This window comes from Manis pentadactyla, chromosome 11 (assembly GCF_030020395.1).
Source record: "Manis pentadactyla isolate mManPen7 chromosome 11, mManPen7.hap1, whole genome shotgun sequence".
Lineage (NCBI taxonomy): Eukaryota > Metazoa > Chordata > Mammalia > Pholidota > Manidae > Manis > Manis pentadactyla.
This window is the reverse complement of record NC_080029.1, coordinates 94,134,470-94,161,024: the sequence shown is the minus strand read 5'-3', so window position 1 is coordinate 94,161,024 and position 26,555 is coordinate 94,134,470. Positions and strand designations below refer to the sequence as shown.

Here is a 26,555-nt window from a genome sequence, read left to right as displayed (position 1 = left end):
GAAAAATGCATTAAAATGGCTGCTGAGTATCAACATGCAGCCATACTAAAAGAAGCCCTTAGGGACACTTACTCTGTCTTTCTCAGCTAGTTTAGTAGTTCAGGATGAAATAGTCAGAAGTGATCTCTAGGTTCCTACTGCAGTACTGAGATGGTGAGCAATGTCATATTAAATAAGTCTGGGGTTAATCAAACAGTCCAGTCTAGGATGAATGAATACCCTTCTACCCAGAAATACAAACCAGTATCTATCAGGGGGTGCTGTTAGACTGACTGTAAGGAGGCCAAGTAAACAGACCTTATTTAGAAGTCAGAACTGTGGGGATGCCACCCCTGTGGCCAGGGCAATATAGAAGAAGCTGGAGCTGGGCAATGTCCAGCAGTGAAACTGGTAACTGCTACACTTGCAGCTCTTTTCTGAGGTAACCTCACCATCCTCATGGGGGATACATCTTACATCCTCGTTGCTTAGTTCCTAATCTTCCTCATTTCTAGTAATTTCCACCTTACTGACCCTTATTGACCCTTCTTATAGTCACACTGAGGATCTTAGTATCCCAAGCAACTGCTGTAACCATCTCCAAAATTAACTTTTTATCCTCACTTCCTCAGGTGTCCCTATTGCAACAGTTATTAGGTCTCATTGAAACTTCCTATTCATTGACCCCTCCTTTCTGTTTGTCACCTCCTAGCTTCATGTCCCCTCTTATCCAGCTTAGATCTTATAGTCCATCATTATAATTGCACTCTTAAAAGTCTTAACTCTCTCTTTCCTCTAGCTCACATTTTCAGTTTTCCTTTTACCTATTTTACCACTTGTGAACATGTCTTTCTTGTTGGCTCTGTCTCCTCTAACCAAGCTGTAAATATTAGAGTACTTGCTATTCTGTCCCGGGCTCTTTCCTCTTCCCATTCTACACTGCCTTTCTAGATAATATCCTCTCCTCCCACAGCTCGAAAAACCATCTATATGCTGACTACTTATTTCCAGGCTAGACAAATTTCTGAGCTCCAGATCCCTATATCCAACTATCTATTTGGCATCTCTACTCACCCCTCACGTGTAATCAGTCATGACATTCAGGTTATTTTTATATCCAAAACATATGCTGAAGCTGTTTATTTTTTTCCCATTTTCACTCCCTCTGTAGTCTAACCCACCATCATTCTCTGGGATCACTCAGTATCCTTCTAGCCATTATCCTCATCATTGTCTCCAGTTCATTCTCCACACAGCTACCAGACTGATATTTTATATTTTCAAAATGAGATGAAACCATGTCCTGTTTAAACCCTTTAAAGGCTTCTCCTTACTCACAGGATAAAGTTCAAAATTCCTAACATTATCTACAAGAGCCTACAAGATTGGGCCCATATCTGCCTCTTCAGTCTCATCTTGCTTGCCTATCTCATCTTGCCTAACACGATCCAGCTTTATTGGCCTTCTCTTGGTCTAACACTCAAATAACTTCCTATCTTAGGATATTTCTATATCTTCTTTCCTCTTCATAGAACATTCTTCTCCAGGCCACTTCCTTCATATTACCCTCATCCAGTTCACTTGGCTAAGTTACTTATCCTTCAATTCTCAATTTTTAATAGGTGACTTTTTCAGAGAACACTCTTCGCTCTGTCCAGATTAGGTTCCCAATTTATTAGCTCTCATAGAACCCTATATTTTCGTTCATAGCAATTATCACAGTAATTTTATAATTAGTTTTTGAATGAATGAATGTTGACTGTAATAGCTAAACTAGGAATTCTTACAACAGGAACAAGATTCTCTAGAGACATCATTATTTCCATCTATCTTTCTTCTTTCCCTCATTATACACATTTCCTGCTCCAGATGCCAAATGCCAGAGAAGACTCTCTTCCATGGAATAATTAATGAAGAAATAGAACTCACAATTTAGCGCCCCCAACCTAGGGACTGATTTCCCAAGTTACTAACCCCTAATGTTGTTCTAAAACTCCAATGAAGTTGAAAATATAGGCTATAGTTTTATTTAGTTTAGGGGAAGCTAGGAAAGATAAAATCAGATGGGAAAACCCAGCACTCTGAGAGACCTTGGTTCAGAAGTAGCCTGGTTGTAAATCCATGGAGGAATAAAAGGTATTTCTTTGGACTTAACAATCTTTAGTGGGATTTTCTGATAGAGTCCTTATTTTACCATAAATATAGGGAAAGACTAGATAGATCATAATTCCAGAACAATCACCTAGTGACTGAACCATCAAAAGGATCCTCTTATAAGGGAAAGTCAGTCTGTTCTCTCTGTTGATTAACTATTGGGAACCTACTCCACTGCTATATTCCTTTCATTTCCACCCTATAGTGTCCAGATTTTAATTCTGTAGCCCAGGTGCCATTTAATATATTGAAAATATATGTATATAGGTATCTATCTACCCACATAGCTGAAGTCACAAGGAGGGTGTATTCCAGTTCCATCTCATAATCGCTCTACCCTGTTCCTCACCTTGTAAGCAGCAATAGCATCTTTCTGCATGATCTTCAGGGACTGGAGTTCCTTCAGGGTTGCTTCCAGTTCACCCTGATGGATGGTAAGCTCCTCCTGGGAATACCACATGGAATTAACCCACACTGACTTGGGAGATGAAGGGCCCTAAGGGACATTGCCCCCCGCAAAGCCCCAGTGTGTCAGAAAAAAAGAAGGCTCTTACTGCAAAAATCTTTCCTTTCCTTGTATCATAGTTCCTGTCTCTTCCAGAAGTGGTGAAGAAAATTACAAGCCACAGAAAAACCTAGTTTTACCCTCTTATTATCTAACTACTAGGGTCTGAAGAAGGTAAAAGAATTCTATACATTTTCTATTCTAGTTACACTGTTCTCTCTATACTTTTACTTACATTGTTTTCACTTAGAACACTCATTTCTTCCTTCTGCCCATCCAAATGCAAATGATTTCCCAGTTCAAGCTTTCATTTAGTCATATATCCCTTATTTCAGTTTTCTATAATCTCTGAAATTATGAATATTTTTGAATTACAAATGCAACAAAATTTAGCTCTCAACAGTAAACTATGTTATTTTGATTCCGTTGTTTTATTTATTTTAAACCTGACTAAATTTCAAGACTTCTATATAAGAGCTATATCTTGTATATCCATATTCTATACATTGTCTAGTAGAGTGCTGTAATGGCAGGTTTAGGTAAATATTTGATGGATTGAGGGAGTGGGTCAGAACTCCTCCACTGCTGCTTTGCTATAATCAGCAACTCTAGAGAAAGAACACTGCAAGATATGCTGTATTTTCTGATCTCTCTAATAATCCTAATAAAGAGGTGGGATTGGAAGAGAGAAGAAGCACTGCAGGAGGTTTTTCCCAGCTTTCCTAAAGGATTGCTCAAGGCCTAGGGCTCACCCACCATGAAGAAATGGACAGCATCAGAGATCTGCAGAAACTCTTTAGATTGTCCTACAGACAACCGAGTATCTTTGCATTGAAAGCAGATCAGTTTCCCATCTGGCTTACTGAACAGTTTCAGATTCTCTCCATGCTCTGGGCACAGTGGATAACCCTTGAGTAGGGGTAGCTTCTTAATCTTCTCTATCAGCTTTTCCAGTACACGGTTGAATGTACAGTTGCTATATTGACATAACATCTTACACTCAGGACAGAATGTTTCCTTTGTATGTTGCTTCCAAAAGTTTTGGATACAGGCCTGGCAGAAGTTGTGGCCACAGCTTAGCATCAATGGATCACAGAACCAATCATTACACAGTGGGCACTGTAGCTCCATAGTAATATCTTGTATCTGCACTTCAGAGGGTGTCTCGGTGACCAAATCATGCACTTCAGTGTAGTTGCCTGGGTCAATGTTGCAGGAAGGGTTGGAAGATACCTTGGAAAAGAACAGCTAAAATGAGTTTCTCTTTTTTGATGCCCATTTCAGCACTCCAGAATAGTGGGCTCCATTCCTAAAGGAGCTGAGAATTGGTAGAGCCAGAGTAAAAGCACCATGATCTCTTCTTGGAAAGTGATCTGACAAATTCAGTGTTCTCCGAAGTCATAGTTTATTACTACACCCAACACTGTTTAAACTTTAATACAGAAAAGAAAAAGCACTCAACCAAAGAAATGAATTTTGTTGCAATCCCTCATTCTATCCACTTTCCCCATGAATCAGTTGAAAGTTTTACTTTCAACTTCTGTTCTACTAGTTATTACCTTTTTGTTTTGTTTTGTTTTCTACAAGTCATATACAAATAATCTGAAGGTCAATCAGATTCCTCAGTGGCATAATATCACCAACCATAATATCAAATAGCCATCCCCCACTTCTAAAAAACACATTACAGAAATAACATACAGAAAAATGAGGAATCATAAGTGTATAGCTCAGTGATTTTTTCACAAAATGATCACACCCGTGAGATCATAATTCTGATAAAAAAACAGAATACCAACCAGCATCCCAGAAGCCCCCCATATGCCTGCTTCAAGTTACTATCCAGTATCAAGATTGACCCCCTATCCTGACTTCCAACACTATACATTTGTTTTGCCTGTTTTTTAATTTCATATAAATGCAACCATGTAATATATACTCTTTTGTTGGGGGCTTCTTTTGTCTACATTTAGATTTATCCATATTATTCTATGAATTGTAATCCATTCATGTTCATCTCTGCATAGTATTCCATTGTGTGAATATACCAAATTCATTTCTACATTCTACTCTTGATCAGTTGGAACTATTATAGTGTTGCTAAGAACATTCTTGCTTGTGTTCTTTGGTATGTGTGTATATATATATATATATATATATCTTTGGTATATACCTGGGAGTAGCTCATAGGATTTTCATATATTCAGCTTAGTAGATATTGCAAGACTGCTTTCCAAGTGACTGTATCAATTTACACTGCACCATCCATTTCTTTGGTACATTTAGTGTAGGTATGTTCATTTTAGCCTATTCTGGTAGGCATGCAGTAGTATTGCATTATGGCTTTATTCTGCATTTGCCTGATGACTATGGATATTGGGACCATTTTCATGTGACAATTGTCTATTTGCATTTCCCCTCTGTGAAATGACTATTTAAGGCCCCTATTTTATTGCTGAGTTGTCTGCCTTTTAATTTATTCACAAAAGTTCTTCCCATACTCTAGATATGAGTTCTTTATCAAATACACATATTATAAATGCATATTTCAAATGTAGATTGCCTATTCACTTTTTTAGTTTATTTTTATTTTTTGTTGAAGTGTAGTTGACATACAATATTATATTAATTTCAGGTGTACAACATAGTGATTCAACATTTATATACATTATGAAGTGATCACCATGATAAATCTAGCTACCATCTTCACCATGCAAAATTGCTACGTATTGTTACCTATATTTCCTATGCTGTATCCCTGTGTATTAATTTATTTTATAACTGAGAGTTTGTACCTCTTAATCTCTTTCCCCTACTTTTGCCTATCTCCTACCGCCTCCCATTTAGCAACCACCAGATTGTTCTCTGTATCTATGAGTCTGTTTCTGTTATGTTTTGTTTTTTAGATTCTACATGTAAGTGAAATTATTTGGTATTTGCCTTTCTCTAACTTATTTTACTTCTCATATTACCATCTAGGTCCATCCATGTTGTCACAGACAGCAAGATTTCATTATTTTTATGGCTAAATAATAATTCATTGTGTGTGTGTACACCACACATCTTAATATATATATCTCACACCCTTTTTTATCTATTCCTTTTTGATGGACATTTAGGTTGCTTCCATATCTTGACTATTATAAATAATGCTGAAATAAACATAAGGATGCGTATCTTTTTGAATTAGTGTTTTCATTTTCTTTGGATAAATAACCAGAAGTGGAATTCCTGGATCATGTGGTAGTTCTAGTTTTAATTTTTTGAGGAGCCTCTATGCTGTTTTCCATAGTGGCCACACTGTTTTGCATTCCCACCAACAGTGCACAAGGGTTCCCTTTCTCCACATCCTCACTAACACTTGTTATTTTTTTGTCTTTTTGATACAAGCCATTCACTGGGGTAAGGTGATATCTCACTGTGGTTTTGATTTGCATCTCCCTGGTGATTAGTAATGTTGAGCCTCTTTTCATGTGTATGTTGGCCATCTGTATGTCTTCTCTGGAAAAATGTCTGTTCAGGTCCTGTGCCCATTTTTTAATTTAATTGTTTGTTTTTTTGATATTGAGTTGTATGAGTTATTTATGTATTTTGGATATTAACCTCTTATCAGTTAAATCATTTGTAGACATCTTCTCCCACTCAGCAAGTTGCCTTTTCATTTTGTTGATGGTTTCCTTCACTGTGAAAAAACCTTTTTAGTTTGTGGTTTTTTCTTTTGTTGCCCATAACTGAAGAAAGAGAGCCAAAAAAATATTGCTCATACTAATGTCCAAGAGCTTTCTGCCCATGTTTCCTTCTAGGAGTTTTTTGATTTCCAGTCTTACATTTAAGTCTTTAATCAATTTTTAATTTATTTTTGCATGTGTTGTAAGAAAGTGGTCCAGTGTCATTCTTTTGCATGTAGTGTCCAGTTTTCCCATTACCCATTATTGAAGAGACTATCTTTTCCCTGTTATATGTTCTTGTCTCCTTTGTCAAAGATTAGTAGACCATATATGTGTGGGTTTATTTCTGAACTCTCTATTCTGTTCCATTGATCTATGTGTGTGTTTTGTGCCACTATCATACTGGTTTGATTACTATAGCTTTAAAGTAAATCAGGAAATTCATTGTTCTTCTTTCTCAAGATTTGCTTTGGCTTTTGGGGGTATTTTGTGTTTCATACAAATTTTAGGATTCTTTGTTCTAGTTCTGTAAAAATTCCATTGGTATTTTGATAGAGATTGCATTGAATCTGTAGATTGTTTTGGGTAGTATGGACATTTTAACAATATTAATTCTTCCAATCCATGAGCATGTTGTATCTTTCCATTTATTTGTGTCATCTTCATTTACTTTCATCAGTGTCTTACCGTTTTCAGAGTACAGGTCTTTCACCACCTTGGTTAAATTTTTTCTTAGGTGTTTTTTTTCTTTTTGAAGCAATTGTGAATAAGACTGTATCCTTAATTTCTCTTTCTGTTAATTCATTATTTTATTATAGAAACACAACAGATTTCTGTTACTGTATTTTGCATCCTGTAATAAATTTGTTGAATTTGTTTATTAGTTCTAATAGTTTTTTGTGGAGTCTTTAGGCTTTCTATATATAGCATCATGTCATCTGCAAACATTGACATTTTTACTTCTTCCTTACCAATCTGGTTGCTTTTTATTTCTTTTCCTTGCCTGATTGCTATGGCTAGGACCACCAGAACTATATTGAATAAAAGTGATAATCCTTGTCTTGCTCCTGATCTTAGAGGAAAAGGTTTCAGCTTTTTGCCATTGAGTATAATGTTACCTATGGGTTTATGATATATAGCCTTTATTATGTTGAGGTATGTTCCCTCTATACCTACTTCACTGAGAGTTTTTATCATAAATAGATGTTGAATTTTGTCAAATGCTTTTTCTGTGTCTACTGAGATGATCATATGATTTTTATCTTTATTTTTGTCAAATGGTATATATCGTATTGATTGATTTGTGGATAATGAACCACTTTTGTATTTTTGGAATAAGTCCCACTTGATCATGGTGTATTATTATCCTTTTAATGTATTGCTGAATTCATTTTACTAGTATTTTGTTGATATTTTGTATCTACATTCATCAGGGTCATTGGCCTGTAGTTTTCTTTCTTAGTGATATATTTTTCTGGTTTTGGTATAAGGATAATGCTGGCATTATAAAATGAGTTTGGAAGCATTCCTTTGTACTCAGTTTTTGGAATAGTTTGAGAAGAAGAGGTATTAACTTTTCTTTAAACGTTTGGTATAATTTACCTATGAAGCCATCTGGTTCTGGATTTTTGTTATTGGGAGTTTTTAAATTAAAGATTCAATTTCATTACTAGTATTCAATCTGTTCAGATTTTCTATTTCTTCTTGATTCAGTCTTGGAAGACTGTATATTTCTAGGAATTTATCCATTCTCCTAGGTTGTTCCATATGTTGGCATTGATGGTAGTGGGGTATTAAAATCTCTTACTAAAATATTCATACTAGTCTCTTTGAATCTTTGTATTTTTGTATCAGTATCAATTGTAACTTTCATTTCTGATTTTTTGGGGGCTTTTTTTTCTTGATGAATCTGGCTAAAGATTTAACACTTCTGTTTATCTTTTCAAAGAACCATCTCTTAGTTTCACTGATATTTTATCTATTTAGTATCTATTTCATTTATTTTGGTTCTGATCTTTATTTCCTTCTTTCTACTAACTTTGGGCTTTAATTGCTCTTTTTCTAGGTTAGGATATTTATTTGAGATTTTTTCTTCCTTTTGAGGTGGGCCTGTATCACTATAAAATTCCCTATTAGAACGGCTTTTGCTGCATTTCAAAGACTTTGGACTATTGTGTTTTCATTTTCATTTGTCTCAAGGTACTTTAAAAAATATCCTCTTTGATTTCTTCATTGGCCCATAGGCTGTTTAGCCTCCATGTGTTTTGTATTTATTCCAGTTTTCTTCTTATAATTAATTTCTGGTTTCATACTCAGAAAAAATGCTTGATATGATTTCAGTCTTCTTAAATGTATTGAGACTTGTTTTGTGACCTAAGATGTGATCAATCTTGGACAATGTTCCATGTACACTTGAAAAAAATGTATATTGTATTGTTTTTGGGTGGAATGCTCTGTATAAATCTATTAAGTCCATCTGGTCTAATGTGTTGTTGAAAGACACTGTTTCCTTGTTGATGCTCTGGATGATCTATCCGTTGATGTTAGTGTGGCATTAAAATCTCTTACCATTATTGTTTTGCTGTCATTTTCTCCCTTTATGTCTGTTAATATTTGCTTTATGTATTTTATTTAGGTGCCCCTATATTGCTGTATTGGTGCATAAATATTTATAAAAGCTATATCCTCTTGCTGAATTGATCACTTTATTATTATGTAATAAATACCCTTCCTATTATTACAGTCTTTGTTTTTTTTAATTTTGACATCGTTAATATACAATTACTTGAACAACATTATGGTAACTAGACACCCCCCATTATCCAGTCCCCACCACATACCCCATTACAGTCATTGTCCATCAGCGTAGTAAGATGCTGTAGAATAATTACTTGTCTTCTCTGTATATACTGCCTTTCCTATGTACCCCCCCTACATTATGTGTGCTAATCGTAATACCCCGTTTTCCCCTTTATGCCTTCCTTCCCACCCCCCTTCCCAGTCCCTTTCTCCTTGGTAACTGTTAGTCCATTCTTGGGTTCTATGATTCTGCTGCTGTTTTGTTCCTTCACTTTTTTCTTTGTTCTTATACTCCACAGATGAGTGAAATCATTTGATACTTGTTTTTCTCTGCCTGGCTTATTTCACTGACCATAATACCCTCTAGCTCCATCCATATTGTTGCGAATGGTAGGATTTGTTTTCTTCTTATGGCTGAATAATATTCCATTGTGTATATGTGCCACATCTTCTTTATCCATTCATCTACTGATGGACACTTAGGTTGCTTCCATTTCTTGGCTATTGTAAATAGTGCTGCAATAAATATAGGAGTGCATATGTCTATTTCAAACTGGGCTGCTGCATTCTTAGGGTAAATTCCTAGGACTGGAATTCCTGGGTCAAATGGTATTTCTATTTTCAGTTTTTTGAGGAGCCTCCATACTGCTTTCCATAATGGTTGAACTAATTTACATTCCCACCAGCAGTGTAGGAGGGTTCCCCTTTTTCCACAACCTCGCCAACATTTGTTGTTGTTTGTCTTTTGTATGGTAGCCATCCTTACTGGTGTGAGGTGATATCTCATTGTGGTTTTAATTTGCATTTCCCTGACAATTAGCAATGTGGAGCATCTTTTCATGTGCCTGTTGGCCATCTGAATTTCTTCTTTGGAGAAGTGTCTGTTCAGCTCCTCTGATTATTTTTTAATGGATTATTTGCTTTTGGTTTGTTGAGGTGTGTGAGTTCTTTATATAATTTGGATGTCAACCCCTTATCGGATATGTCATTTATGAATATATTCTCCCATACTGTAGGATGTCTTTTTGTTCTACTGATGGTATCCTTTGCTGTACAGAAGCTTTTTAGTTTGATATAGTCCCACTTGTTCATTTTTGCTTTTGTTTCCCTTGCGAAGGAAGATATGTTCATAAACAAGTTGTTCATGTTTATGTCCAAGAGATTGTTGCCCATATATTTTTTTAATAGTCTTATGGTTTCATGACTTACATTCAGGTCTTTGATCCATTTTGAGTTTACTTTTGTGCTCAGGGTTAGACAATAATCCAGCTTCATTCTCTTACATGTAGCTGTCCAGTTTTGCTAACACCAGCTGTTGAAAAGGCTGTCATTCCCCCATTGTATATCCATGGCTCCTTTATCATATATTATGACCATATATGCTTGAGTTTATATCTGGACTCTCTATTCTGTTCCACTGGTCTATGGGTCTGTTCTTGTGCCAGTACCAAATTGTCTTAATTACTGTGGCTTTTTAGTAGAGCTTGAAGTCAGGGAGCATAATTCCCCCTGCTTTATTCTTCCTTCTCAGGATTGCTTTGGCTATTTGGGGTCTTTTGTCATTCCATATGAATTTTAGAACTATTTGCTCTAGTTCATTGATGAATGCTGTAGGTATTTTGATAGGGATTGCAATGAATCTGTAGATTGCTTTAGGCAGGATGGCCATTTTGATAATATTAATTCTTCCTAGCCAAGAGCATAGGATGAGTTTCCATTTGTTAGTGTCCTCTTTAATTTCTCTTAAGTGTGTCTTGTAGTTTTCGTGGTATAGGTCTTTCACTTCCTTGGTTAGGTTTATTCCTAGGTATTTTATTCTTTTTGATGCAATTGTGAATGGAATTGTTTTCCTGATTTCTCTTTCTGCTAGTTCATCATCAGTGTATAGGAATGCAACAGATTTCTGTGTATTAATTTTGTATCCCTCAACTTTGATGACTTCAGATATTAGATCTAGTAGTTTTGGAGTGGATTCTTTAGGTTTTTTTGTACAATATCATGTCATCTGCAAACAGGGACAGTTTGAATTCTTCTTTCCCAGTCTGGATGCCTTTTATTTCTTTGTGTTGTCTGATTGTCGTGGCTAGGACCTCCAGAACTATGTTGAATAAAAGTGGAGAGAGTGGGCATCCTTGTCTTGTTCCCAATCTTAAAGGAATAGCTTTCAGCTTCTTGTGGTTAAGTATAATGTTGGCTGTGGGTTTGTCATATATGTCCTTTATGCTGTTGAGGTACTTGCCCTCTATACCCATTTTGTTGAGAGTTTTTAATCATTAATGGATGTTGAATTTTGTCGAATGCTTTTTCAGCATCTATGGAGATGATCATGTGATTTTTGTCCTTTTTGTTGATATAGTAGATAATGTTGATGGATTTTCGAATGTTGTACCATCCTTGCATCGCTGGGATGAATCTCACTTGATCATGATGAATGATCTTTTTGATGTATTTTTGAATTCATTTTGCTAATATTTTATTGGGTATTTTTGCATCTATGTTCATCAGGGATATTGGTCTGTAATTTTCTTTTTTTGTGGTGTCTTTGCCTGGTTTTGGTATTAGAGTGATATTGGCCTCGTAGAATGAGATTGGAACTATTCCCTTCTCTTCTACTTTTTGGAACACTTTAAGGAGGATGGGTATTAGGTCTTCACTAAATGTTTGATAAAAGTCAGCAGTGAAACTGTCTGGTCCAGGGGTTTTGTTCTTAGGTAGTTTTTTGATTATCAGTTCGATTTCGTTGCTGGTAATTTCTCTATTCAGATTTTCTGTTTCTTTCTGGGCCAGCCTTGGAAGGCTGATTTTTTTCTAGAAAGTTGTCCATTTCTTCTAGGTTATCCAGTTTGTTACCATATAATTTTTCATAGTATTCTCTCATAATTCTTTGTATTTCTGTGGTATCTGTACTGATTTTTCCTTTCTCATTTCTGATTCTGTTTATGTGTGTAGACTCTCTTTCTTTCTTTCTTGATAAGTCTGGCTAGGGGTTTATCTGTTTTGTTTATTTTCTCAAAGAACCAGCTTCTGCTTTCATTAATTCTTTCTATTGTGTTATTCTTCTCAATTTTGTTTATTTCTGCTTTAATCTTTATTATGTCCCTCCTTCTACTGACTTTAGGTTTCATTTTTTCTTCCTTTTCTAGTTTCATTAATTGCGAGTTTAGACTGTTCATTTGGGATTGTTCTTCTTTCCAGAGGTAGGCCTGTAGTGCAATATATTTCCCTCTTAGCACTGCCTTCACTGCATCCAACAGATTTTGTGTTGTTGAATCATTGTTGTCTTTTGTCTCCATATATTGCTTAAACTCTGTTTTTATTTGGTCATTGATCCATTGATTATTTAAGAGCATGTTATTAAGCCTCCATGTGTTTGTGGGCTTTTTCATTTTCATTGTGTAATTTATTTCTAGTTTCATATCTTTGTGATCTGAGAAGCTGGTTGGTAGAATTTCAATCTTTTTGAATTTACTGAGGTTCCTTTTGTTGCCTAGTATATGATCTATTCTTGAAAACGTTCTGTGTGCACTCAAGAAGAATGTGTATCCTGTTGCTTTTGGATGGAGTGTTCTGTAGACGTCCTTTAGCTTCATCTCTTCTAATATGTTGTTCAGTGCCTCTGTCTCTTTACTTATTTTCTGTCTGGTTGATGTGTCCTTTGCAGTGAGTAGTGTGTTGAAGTGTCCTAAAATGAATGCATTGATTTCTATTTCCCCCTTTTATTTGGTTAGTATTTGTTTCACATATGTAGGTGATCCTGTGTTGGGTGCATAGATATTTATAACAGTTATATCCTCTTGTTGGACTGACCCCTTTATCATTATGTAATATTCTTCTTTGTCTCTTGTTACTTTCAGTATTTTGAAGTCTGTTTTGTCTGATACAAGTACTGTAACTCCTGCTTTTTTCTCCCTGTTAGTTCCATGAAATATCTTTTTCCATCCCTTTACTTTCAGTCTGTGCATGTCTTTGGGTTTGAAGTGAGTCTCTTGTAGGCAGCATATAGATGGGTCTTGTTTTTTAATCCATTCCATGACTCTATGTCTTTTTTTTTGTATCATTAATCTACAATTACATGATGAACATTATGTTTAACTAGGCTCTCCCTTTCAACAAGTCCCTGCCACAAACCCCATTACAGTCACTGTCCATCAGCGTAGTAAGATGCTGTAGGATCACTACTTGTCTTCTCTGTGTAGCACACCCCTCCCCGTGCCTCCTTCAACATTATACATGCTAATCATAGTGCCGCTTTCTTTTTCCCCACCTTATCCCTCCCTTCCCACCCACTCTCCCCAGTCCCTTTTCCTTTGGTAACTGTTAGTCCATTCTTGGGTTCTATGGTTCTGCTGCTGTTTTGTTCCCTCAGTTTTCCTTTGTTCTTATACTCCACATATGAGTGAAATCATTTGATACTTGTCTTTCTCCACTTGGCTTATTTCACTGAGCACAGTACTCTCTAGCTCCATCCATGTTGCTGCAAATGGTAGGATTTGTTTTCTTCTTATGGCTGAATAATATTCCATTGTGTACATGTGCCACATCTTCTTTATCCATTCATCTACTGATTGGACACTTAGGTTGCTTCCATTTCTTGGCTATTGTAGATAGTGCTGCAATAAACATAGGGGTGTATATGTCTTTTTCAAACTGGGCTGCTTTATTCCTAGGGTAAATTCCTAGGACTGGAGTTCCTGGGTCAAATCATATTTCTATTTTGAGTTTTTTGAGGAACCTCCTTACTGCTTTACACAATGGTTGAACTAGTTTACATTCCCACCAGCAGTGTAGGAGGGTTCCCCTTTCTCCACAACCTTGCCAACATTTGTTGTTGTTACTCTTTTGAATGGTGGCGATCCTTACTGGTGTGAGGTGATATCACATTGTGGTTTAAATTTGCATTTCTCTGATGACTAGTGATGTGGAGCATCTTTTCATGTCTCTGTTGGCCATCTGAATTTCTTCTTTGGAAAACTGTCTGTTCAGCTCCTCTGCCCATTTTTTAATGGATTATTTGATTTTTGTTTGTTGAGGTATGTGAGCTCTTTATATATTTTAGATGTCAACTCTTTAGCAGATCTGTCATTTATGAATATATTCTCCCATACTGTAGGGTACCTTTTTGTTCTATTGTTGGTGTCCTTTGCTGCACAGAAGCTTTTCAGCTTGATATAGTCCCACTTTTTCATTTTTGCTTTTGTTTCCCTTGCCCAGGGAGATCTGTTCATGAAGAAGTCACTCATGTTTATGTCCAGGAGATTTTTGCCTATGTTTTTATCTAAGAGTTTTATGGTTTCATGACTTACATTCAGGTCTTTGATCCATTTCAAATTTACTTTTTTGTATGGGGTTAGACAATGATCCAGTTTCATTCTCTTACTTGCAGCTGTCCAGTTTTGCCAACAACAGTTGTTGAACAGGCTGTCATTTCCCCATTGTATGTCCATGGCTCCTTTATCATATATTAGTTGATTGTATAGGGTTGGGTTTATATCAGGGCTCTCTATTCTGTTCCACTGGTCTGTGGGTCTGTTCTTGTGCCAGTACCAAATTGTCTTGATTAATGTGGCTTTGTAGTAGAGCTTGAAGTTGGGGAGTGAGATCCCCCTCCACTTTATTCTTCCTTCTCAGGATTTCTTTGGCTTTTTGGGGTCTTAGGTGATTACATATGAATTTTTGAACTGTTTGTTCCAGTCCATTGAAAAATGCTGTTGGTAATTTGATAGGGATTGCACTGAATCTGTAGATTGCTTTGGGCAAGATGACCACTTTGACTATATTAATTCTTCCTAGCCAAGACATTGGATGAGTTTCCATTTGTTAGTGTCCTCTTTAATTTGTCTGTAAAGTGTCTTGTAGATTTCAGGGTATAGATTTTTCACTTCCTTTGTTAGGTTTATCCCTAGGTATTTTATTCTTTTTGATGCAATTGTGAATGAATTTGTTTTCCTGATTTCTCTTTCTATTAGTTCATTTTTAGGGTATAGGAAAGCCAAAGATTTCTGTGTATTAATTTTGTATCCTGCAACTTTGCTGAATCCAGATATTTGTTCTAGTACTTTTGGAGTGGAGTCTTTAGGGTTTTTTATGTGCAATATCATGTCATCTGCAAATAGAGTTTGACTTCTTCTTTACCAATCTGGATGCCTTGTATTTCTTTGTTTTGTCTAATTGCAGTGGCCAGGACCTCCAGTACTATGTTGAATAGCAGTGGGGAGAGTGGGCATCCCTGTCTTGTTCCCAATCTTAAAGGAATAGCTTTCAGCTTCTTGCTGTTCAGTATGATGTTGACTGTGGGTTTATCATATATGACCTTTATTCTGTGGAAGTACTTGCCCTCTATACCCATTTTGTTGAGAGTTTTTATCATGAATGGATGTTGAAGTTTGTCAAATGGTCTTTCAGCATCTATGGAAATGATCATGTGATTTTTTTCTTCTTTTTGTTTGTGTGGTGGATGATGTTGATGGATTTTCGAATGTTGTACCATCCTTGCATCCCTGAGATGAATCCCACTTGGTCATGGTATATGATCCTCTTGATGTATTTTTGAATTTAGTTTGGTAATATTTTGTTAAGTAGTTTTGCATCTATGTTCATCAGGGATATTGGTCTGTAACTTTCTTTTTTGATGGGCTCTTTGACTGGTTTTGGTATGAGGGTGATGATTCTCAACTTCATAGAATGAGTTTGGGAGTATTTCCTCTTCTATTTTTTGGAAAACTTTAAGGAGAATAGGTATTGTGTCTTCTCTGTATGTCTGGTAAAATTCCATGGTAAGTCCATCTGGCCTGGGGATTTTGCTCTTGGGTAGTTTTTTAATTACCACTTCAGTTTCATTGCTGGTAATCGGTCTGTTTAGATTTTCTGTTTCTTTCTTGGTCAGTCTTGGAAGGTTGTATTTTTCTAGGTCGTTGTCCATTTCTCCTAAGTTTTCCAGCTTGTTAGCATATAGGTTTACATATTATTCTCTATTAATTCTTTGTATTTCTGTGGGGTCTGTTGAGTTTTTCCTTTGTCTTTTCTGATTCTGTCGATGTGTATTGATTCTCTTTTTCTCTTAATAAGTCTGGTTAGAGGCTTATGTACTTTGTTTATTTTCTCAAAGAACCAGCTCTTGGTTTCATTGATTTTTTTCTATTGTTTTATTCTTCTCAATTTTATTTATTTCTTCTCTGATGTTTATTATGTCCCTCCTTCTGCTGACTCAAGGCCTGATATGTTCTTCTTTTTCCAATTTTGATAATTGTGACTTTAGACAATTCATTTGGGATTGTTCTTCCTTCTTTAAATAGGCCTGGATTGCTATATACTTTCTTCTTAAAACTGCTTTTGCTGCGTCCCACAGAAGTTAGGGCTTTGTGTTGTTGTTGTTGTCATTTGTTTCCATGTTTTGCTTGATCTCTATTTTAATTTGCTCGTTGATCCATTGATTATTTAGGAGCATGTTGTTAAGCCTCCATGTGTTTGTGAACCTTTTTGCTTTCTTTGTACAATTTATTTCTACTTTTATACCTTTGTAGTGTGAGAAGTTGGTTGGTAGAATTTCAGTCTTCTTGAATCTTCTGAGGCTCTTGTGTGGCCTCGTATGTGGTCTATTCTGGAGAATGTTCCATGTGCACTTGAGAAGAATGTGTATCCTGTTGCTTTTGAGTGTAGGGTTTTTTGATGTCTGTTAAGTCCATCTGTTCTAGTGTGTTGTTCAGTGCCTCTGTGTCCTTACTTATTTTCTTTCTGGTGTGTCTGTCCTTTGGAGTGAGTGGTCTGGTGAAGTCTCCTAAAATGAATGCATTGCATTCTATTTCCTCCTTTAATTCTGTTAGTATTTGTTAGTATGTTGGTGCTCCTGTATTGGGTGCATATATATTTATAATGACTATATCCTCTTGTTGGCTGACCCCTTTAACATTATGTAATGTCCTTCTTTATGTCTTGTTACTTTCTTTGTTTTGAAGTCTATTTTGTCTGACACTGGGACTGCAACACCTGGTCTTTTCTCCCTGTTGCTTGCATGAACTATCTTTTTCCATCCCTTCACTTTTAGTCTGTGCATGTCTTTGGGTTTGAGGTGAGTCTCTTGTAAGCAGCATATAGATGGGTCTTGCTTTTTTATCCATTCTATTTCTCTGTGTCTTTTGCTTGGTACATTCAGTCCATTTACATTTAGGGTGATTACTGAAGATATGTACTTATTGCCATTGCAGGCTTTAGATTCATGGGTACCAAAGGTTCAAGGATAGCTTCTTTACTATCTTACTCTCTAACTTAGCTCACTTATTGAGCTATTGTAAACACAGCTTGATGATTCTTTATTTCTCTTCCTTATTCCTCTTCCTCCATTCTTTATATGTTAGGTGTTTATTCTGTGCTCTTTTGTGTTTCCTTCTGTGGTAGGTAATTTTATTTTTTGCCTTTAGTTAGTATTTGGTTGGTCTGCTTTCTTTGCTGTGATTTATTTTCTCTGACATCTATTTAGCCTTAGGAGTGACATCTATTTAGCCTTAGGAGTGCTTCCATCTAGAGCAGTCCCTCTAGAATAGCCTGTAGAGGTGGTTTGTGGGAGGGAAATTCCCTCAACTTTTGCTTGTCTGGGAATTGTTTAATCCCTCCTTCATATTTAAATGATAATTGTGCTGGATACAGTATTCTTCATTCAAGGCCCTTCTGTTTCATTGCATTAAATATATCATGCCATTCTCTTCTGGCCTGTAAGGTTTCTGTTGAGAAGTCTGATGCTAGCCTCATGGGTTTTCCTTTGTAGGTTGCCTTTTTTCTCTCTCTGGCTACCTTTAATACTCTGTCCTTGTCCTTGATCTTTGCCATTTTAATTATTATGTGTCTTGCTGTTGTCCTCCTTGGGTCCCTTCTATTGGGAGTTCTTTGGGCTTCCATGGTCTGATTGACTCTTCCCTCCCCAGTTTGGGGAAGTTTTCAGCAATTATTTCTTCAAATACACTTTCTATTCCTTTTTCCCTCTTCTTCTTCTTCTGTTACCCCTATAATGCAGATATTGTTCCATTTAGGTTGGTCACACAGTTCTCTTAATATTCTTTCATTCCTGGAGATCCTTTTATCTCTCTCTACATCAGCTTCTCTGTGTTCCTGTTCTCTGATTTATATTCCATTAACAGCCTCTTGCACCTCATCCATTCTGCTTTTAAGTCCTTCCAGAGATTGTTTTATTTCTGTATTCTCCCTCCCAACTTTATCCGTTAGCTCTTGCATTTTTCTCTGCAGTTCCATCAGCATGGTTATGACCTTTATTTTGAATTCTTTTTTCAGGAAGATTGGTTAAATCTATCTCCCCAGGTTCCCTCTCAGGGGGTGTCTGGGTTATTCTTGTCTATATCAAATTCTTCTGCCTTTTAATGGTGACAGAGGTAGTCATAGGCAGTTGGCACGTGTGTCAGTGGGGATAACAAAGTCCCTTCCTGCTTGCCTGTCGCCTTCCCTTCCTTTGAGAATGGTGACCCCTAGCAGCTTGTGCTGGGCAGCTGCGTGCTGACGGGGCCTCTGAGTCTGGCCTGGGGGGCTGAGGAGGATGGTATGCACGGCTGCTGTAGGTGTGGCCGGTCTCAGGCTGCTCCCCTGCTATGGCGCGGCTGCTCCAGATGGGGAATGGGCAGGAGGCTGTTTGTCGCTGTGTGGGGCCTCAGAGCTGTGCTATGCCCAGGGGTTAGGGCACCCAGAGTTCCCTGTGATTTCCAGCTGCTGGGCTGAGTGTGCTGCAATGCTTCTGTCCAGCTGTGGGGCTCCTGTCCCTTTAAGACTTTCAAAAAGCACCCTCTTTTCTTTTGTCCCAGGGGCACTGGCTGTGGGGACCCACTCACAGGTTTTACTGTTCCATGTCCCTAGTATCCGGCACACCATGCACTGTGTGTCTGTGCTCCCAGTGTGGATGACTAGGGCTGGATATTTAGCAGCCCTGGGGTCCCACTCTCCCCCCGCTCCCACGCCTCTCCTCCTGCTGGGGAGCTGGAGTGGGGATCGTCCTCAGGTCCCACTGGCCCGCAGCTTGTGTCTTACCCCCTTCGTGAGGCACTTGGTTCTCGCAGGTGTAGATGTAGCCTGGCTGTTTTACTGCATCTTCTGGTCTCTCTTTTAGAAATAGTTGTGTTTGTTGTATTTTAAAATATATATATGGTTTTTGGAGGAGATTTCCACTGCCCTACTCATGCTGCCATCTTGACTCCTCCTCTCCTCTATGTCTTTTGTTTGGTGCATTCAGATCATTTAGATTAAGGGTGATTATCAATAGATATGTACTTATTGCCATTGCAGACTTTAGATTCGTGGTTACCAAAGGTTCAAGGGTAATTCCCTTACTATGTAACAGTCTAATTTAACTCACTTCCTGTGCTATTACAAACACAACCTAAATTTTCTCTCTCTTTTTTTTCCCTCCTTTTTCTTCCTCCTCCATTCTTTTTATGTTATGAATCTTATTCTGTACTCTTTGTCTATCCTTTGGGTGACATCTATTTAGCCTTAGGAACACTTCCATCTAGAGTCCCTCCAAAATGCACTGTAGTGGTGGTTTGTGGGAGGTAAATTCTCTCAACTTTTTCTTATCTGATAATTGCTTAATCCCTCCTTGAAATTTAAATGATAACCTTGCTGGGTATATTATTCTTGGTTTAAGGCCCTTCTGCTTCACTGCGTTAAATACATCTTGCCACACCCTTCTGGTCTCTAAGGTTTCTGTTGAGAAGTCTGATAATAGCCTGATGGGTTTTCCTTTATATGTGATCTTTTTTCTCTCTTTAGTTGCTTTTAAAAGTCTGTCTTTATCCTTGATCTTTGCCATTTTAATTATTATATGGCTTGATGTTGTCTTCCTTGGGTCCTTTGTGTTGGGAGATCTGTGCAACTCCATGGCCTGAGAGACTATCTCCTTTCCCAGATTAGGGAAGTTTTCAGCAGTTACCTCCTCAATGACACTTTCTATCCTTTTTCTCTCTTCTTCTTCTTCTGGTACCCTTATAATATGAATATTGTTCCATTTTGATTCATCACATAATGCTCTCAATATTCTTTCATTCTTAGAGATTCTTTTTTCTCTCTTTGTGCCTCAACTTCTTTGTATTCCTCTTCTGTAATTTCTATTCCATTTACCGTCTCTTCTACTACATCTAATCTGCTTTTAAATCCCTCCATTGTATGTTTCCATTCAGATATGGAATTTCTTAATGATTGAATCTCTGACTTAAATTCATTTGTAAGTTCTTGCATAATTTCCTGTACCTCCATAAGCATGTTTATGGTTTTTATTTTGAACTGTCTTTCAGGCAGATTGGTGAGATCAGTTTCATTTGACCCTTTTTCTGGGGTTTGTGATATTTTGGTCTGAACCATGTTCTTTTGACATTTCACATTTCTGTGTGGTGCCAACTAGTGCCCAGAAGCTACAGTCTCTGGAGCTGCTCGGCCCCTAGAGTGAATTTGGGGGTCATAGGGGAGCAGTGCTGGTGCCTGGGGGGAGGAAAGATCTGTTTCCTGATTCCCATCTGTGCTGCCTGTCTCCGGTGTCAGAGGCAGTTGGCCAAGCACACAGGTGTAAGACTCTGTGCTTGATGTCTCTAGCTTTTGTAGGCAGGGCCTCCCTCTGGCTGGCCTGATGACAGCACAATGACTGCAAGTTTGTGAACCGGTGTTGGCAGGCTAGGAGGAAGATGCTGTAGGCTGCATGTCACAGTAGGGGGCCTTGGAACTGAGCAGACAGCAAGGGGCATAGGGTGCCTGAAGCTCCTCAAAGTTCCCAACCAGCTGGCAGAGCGCACCCAGACAACCTTGTCCAGCTCTGCCCTCCCCCACGCAGCAAGCTCCATGCAGACCCCACCCGTTCAGCAGCCCTCTCGCTGCTAGGAAGCCTCTCAGTCCACCCGCCTTTCCTCTGACACAGAGCAGCCAGCTATGTATCCCATCCTCCACAAATGGCCAGAATGTCAGTCTCTCAAGCACTCTGCCTGTCCAAGCTTCCCAATGTCCAGAGCACCACACAGTGTAGGTTTCTGCTCCCAAAGCAGAGCTTCAGGGCTAGATGTTCAGCAGTTCCAGGCTTTCACCCCATCCCCTGCTCCATTTCTCTTCCTCCAGCCGGTGTGCTGGGGTGGCGAAGGGCTTAAGTCCCACCTGATTAAGGCTTTTGTACGTTACCCTGTTTCGTGAGATCTGCTCTGTTCGTGAGGTCTGTGTATAGTCTGGTTCAGCCTTCTTTCTTGTTGTTGTTTTAGGGTTAGTTGTATCAGTTAACTACATTTTCATACTATTTGTGGTTTTGGGAGGAATTCTCTGTCTCACCTCTCAAGTTGCCATCTTGAATCCTATCCAGTATTTGTTTTAAAGTCTATTTTGTCTGATACAAGTATTACTCCCACAGCTTTCTTATTGTTCTTATTTGATGGAATATCTTTTTCTATCCCTTCTCTATCAGATCTTTAGATCTGAAGTGTTTCTTGTAGGTAGTATTCATATGGGTCTTGTTTTTTTTATCCATTTGACACCCTGTGTCTTTTGATTAGAGGATTTAGTCCATTTACATTTAAAATAATTATTGACATATGTGCACTTATTGCCATTTTATTAATTTCTGACTTCTTTGTAGCTTTCTTCTGTTCCTTTCTTCTTCTCTTACTCTCTTACCTTGTGATTTGGTGACTTTCTTTACTGTTATGCTTGGATTCCTTTCTCTCTTTTTGTCTACCTATTACAGGTTTTTAGTTTGTGCTTATCATGAGGTTCATATATAACATCTCATGTATATAGAAGTCTAATTTCAGTTGACCGTTGCTTAAGTTCAAGTGCATTCTAAAAGCATTACATTTTTACTCCCTCTCCCACATTTTATGTTTCTAATGTCATATTTACATGTTATTATTTCGTGTATCCCTTCACTAAGTATTGTAGGTCTAGATTATTTTACTACTTTTGTCTTTTAAACTTCATACTGGCTATGTAGGCAGTTGAACCACTACCTTTACTGTATATTAACCTTTACCAATGATATTTTTTCTTTCATAATTTTATTACTTCTAGTTTTGGCCTAATCTTTATTAAAGAAGTCCCTTTAACATTTATTGCAAGGACAGTTTGGTATTGATGAACTAACTTCTTTAGTTTTTGCTTGCTTGGGAAACTCTTTATTTCTTTCTCAATTCTTTTTCACTTTCATAATGATATCTTTTAATGAAAAGTTAAATTTTTTAATGTTTTTATTTTTAAGCATACCATAAATACCAAAAGCAGCACAAAAAATTGTATAGTGTATTGAATTATTAATAGTGAATAAGCCAATAAAGGAGATAGAACTTTGCCACTTACCCCAAAAGTCTTCCATACACTCCCAACAGTTATATACCCCTCCCCCATTCCTGAGATAACTATTCTGAATTTTTTCATAATCATTCCCCTTTCTAAACCTGTTTTGATGTTTAAACAAAATCATATTTTATGCATTTGTCTATGACCTGCTTTCTTTGCTCAGCATGACTTTAGAGATTATGTTGATACATATAGTTCAAGTTCATTCAGTTTCACTGCTAAATAATATTCCTTTATGAAAATATATTTATCCATTTTACTGTTAATAGCCAATTGGATTGTTTTGGTGTTTTGTCATACAATCAATGCTACTATGAATATTCTTTCACATGTTTCCTGGTACATATTTGCAAGGGACTTTAGATTATTTAATGTTAAACAAACCTTTCTTTCCTAGAATTAATCCATCTTGATCATGATATACTAAGTTATGTATGGCTGTATTTTGTTTGTTAATACTTTATTTAGGATTCAACTTCTATGTTCACAAGTGATATGGCTTTTAATTTTCTTTTCTTAAACTATTCCTTGTCTGGTTTTCTCATCTAAGTTATACTAGCTATATAAAATTAATTGGGGAGTGTGTCTTCTTTTTCTCTTCTCTGGGTTTGTTTTAAAAATTAGAATTTTCTGTTCCTTGAGTATTTGGCAGAATTCACCAGCAAAACTTCTGCAATTGATGTTTTGTTTTTTTATTTTGTTTTATTTAAAAGTATTGATTTACTTCTTGAATAGTTATAGGATCATTTAGATTTTCTGTATTTTCCTAAGATAGCTATGATAATTTATATTTTTCTAGGAATTTATTTTGCCTAAGTTTATAAATGTTTTGGTATAAAGCTATGTTATTATCTTTTCTTGTGAGATATATTATACATACATAAGAATGTATAGAACATTTGAATACACTTTAACTAATAATAACAAATCAGTACTTTGTAATTACCACCCAGGTTAACAAATAAACCACTAATCACCAATATCTTAATGACCCCTGTCTTTTCCCAATTGTATATGTCTCCTTTCTCCTCATAGATAGCCAATTTGCTGCCTTTTGAATTAAACAGTCCTATCTTTTTGTTTATTATTTTGCCATTTATGTTTGCATCCCTAAATAATATGGTGTTGAGGTTTTCTACTGTTTTGAACTTCACATAAATGGAGTCATACTGTATGTATTTTTCCATGATATGTTTCTTTCTCTCATGTTTAATGAGATTAATCCATTGAGAACCTATGCAGCTCTTCCTTTGTAAAATTGTATGTGGTATTTCATTGTGTGAATATACCACAATGTATACATCCAGTCTACCACTGATACACATTTGTTTCAATTTTTCTGGCCTTACACGCAGTGCTTTTAATAACATTCTTCTTTGTGTCTTGTTGTAACATGTGTAAGAGTTTATCTAGGATTATAGCTAGAAATAGAATTGCTAGATCATGGGATATGCACCATTTCACCTTTACTAGATAAAACCAAACTGCTTGCCCAAATGAATACAGCAAATTACATTTTGCTAGCAGAGGATGAAAATTTTGGTTACTCCACATCCTCACCAACACTTACTGTCATATTTTCTAATGTTTGCCAAACAAGCAGATGTGTAATGGCATCTCAGTACAGCTTTAATTTGCATTTATCTGATTAATAATGCATTTGAACATTTTTTCACGTTTGTGGATTTTCTTTTGTTAAGAGTTAAGTCTGTTTATGTCTTTTGTACATTTTTCCAGTGGATTGTTTTTTCTTTTTTCTTATTGATTCAGAGTAGTTCTGTATATATTCTAGACACTAGGTTCTATTTTGGTTATTTGTGTTATACATATCTTCTCCTGTTGCTCAGTGTATGACTTATCTTTTCACTCTTATTATGCTTTCTCCCATGAACAAAAGTTCTTAGTTTTAGTGTAATTCACTTTCTAAATCTATTTATATTTTTTCCAGATTAAAGGTGAGTCCCTCCAGGGAATATTTATGTTTACTTCTTCTTGGAGATAGCATAAATTTTATGTTAATTTTATTGGTCAAATCTCTAGGTCATACGGGGATTGTAAGTTTTAAGTCTAACCATTTTTGAGGGCAAGCTTGTGGCTAAAAATTCTGCAGGGAGGCCCTTAAACTTGTTTTTCACTCAGACCCCAAATCAAGAGAGTTAATATTCTTCATTTTCTCTTTGCCATTCCTTCTCTGGGAATGTAGCTCTTCCAATCTCCCAGCTTTATTCAAGGATCTCAGGTCCAACCCCATACTCACTGCATGTCTAAAGATAGTTAAATTTGGGTTTTCCTGGGATACACAAGAGCTTTTGCTGCAGCCATAGCCTCAGTAACTCCAGCCTACCTCACAGCTTTTCAATTCTATATTCTTTTTCAACTTTGAAATTTCTCTCTCTTGTATACTCAGGCATGCATTCAAAGGATGTTCGTTACATCTTCACTGGTGTTTCTAGGTGTTTCGTAGTGGTAGATTTTGTAGAATAAATGGTTCACAGTATTGTCAGAAAAGGAACTTAAAGAGGATATTGTCAAGTAATTTTTAAAGAAAAGCTGAATAGGGGATTGAAGAAGGTGGCGTGAGAGGTGAGACAGAGGCTTCATCCTAAAACCGCATATAATATGAAAATATAATTAATACAACTAATCCTGAAAGAGCAACAGGAAAGAGGACTGCTCCAGACTGCATACACCTGGAGAAAATACCAGACCTCACAGAACAGGGTAACGTATCAAAGCTGTGGCCTGGCAGGACCCAAGCCCTTCCCCAACCCCAGCTCACTGGCTGGAGGAAGAAAAACAAGAATGGGGAGGAAGTGGAGGCCTGGGACGGCTGAATACCTAACTCCGGATATCTGCTCTGGAAGCACAAACCTACATTTCATGGTGCTTTCATGATACTCTCATGATCAGGGGATTGGAAAGCTAAGACACGCAGAATTCCTGGAAAGACTGAGATTCCAGCTGCTTGTGAAAAGCAAGGATCCATATCTGGTTGCTCTGGGACAAAAGAAAGGTGGGCAGTCTGAGAGACTTCCTAACAAGGAAGCCCTTAGCAAGAGGGCTGCTAAAGGGGAAAGGATTGCCCAGAGCTTACTGCTCAGGAGAAAGGACAGGAAGACAAAATTGTCCGGGTGCACTCTGCCAAGCAGGTTGGGAGCTTTCATGATTTCCAGGTGCTTCAGCTCCCTGGCTGGCTACACAGCCCCAAGGACCCCCTCTGTGATACACAGCTTACTGTGCCTTTCTCCTGGCCAGCCCCACCTGGCACGCAAACTAGCAAATCCTGGAGTTAGGCCAGCTAGAGGGAAGATCTGTCTACAGCAATGACAAATGCAAAGCATAGAGGCTTATACCTGTGTGCTCATCCCAGTGGTTCAGGCAGTGGAGATAGGCATAGTGGCCAGGAAGCAGGAAATAGTTCTTTCCTCCCCCCCTCCCCAGGAACCAATACTAATCCCCTGTAACCCCAAACATTGCTTCACGGGCTGAGCACCTCCAGAGATTAGAACTTCTGGACACCAGAGGGCACCATATACAAATATGAAATGCCAAAGGAACCTGGTTCAGAGTAAAATTAATATAACTCCTGAGAAAGATGACAAGGATGGACCTCATGACCCTTCCTGAAAGGCAGTTCAAAATAAAAATCATTAACATCCTAATGGAGGTACAGAAAGATATTCAAGAACTCAGGAATGAATTCTAGTCAGAGATTCAATCGCTGAAGAGCACAATGGATGGTATTAAAAGCAGACTGGATATGGTGGAAGAGACAATAAATGAAATAGAAACTAGAGAAGATGAATACAAAGATGCTGAGGCACAGAGGGAAAAAAGGATTTCTAAGAATGAAAGAATATTTAAAGAATTGTGTGACCAATTCAAACAGAATAATATTCTCATTATAGGGGTACCAGAAGAAAAAGAGGGAGAGAAAGGGATAGAAAGTGTCTTTGAGGAGGTAATTGCTGAAAATTTCCCCAATCTGGGGAAGGAGATAGTCTCTCAGGCCATAGAGATGCACAGATCTCCCAACACAAGGGACCCAAGGAAGACAACACCGAGACACATAGTAATTAAAATGACAAAGATCAAGGATAAAGACAGACTACTAAAAGCAGTCAGAGACAGAA

General features: G+C 37.3%; 1 protein-coding gene across 1 annotated transcript in view; it reads right to left on the bottom strand.

The window, feature by feature from the left end:
- TRIM69 (tripartite motif containing 69) overlaps window positions 1-26,555 on the bottom strand; it is a 50,284-nt gene that overhangs the window by 9,940 nt on the left and 13,789 nt on the right. Inside the window, exons 2-3 of the mRNA XM_057489051.1 lie at window positions 3,395-3,871; window positions 2,483-2,578 (exon numbers count right to left, since the gene is read on the bottom strand). Of these exons, the coding sequence (XP_057345034.1) occupies window positions 2,483-2,578; window positions 3,395-3,871 (573 nt within the window). The remainder of the gene's footprint in view (window positions 1-2,482; window positions 2,579-3,394; window positions 3,872-26,555) is intronic.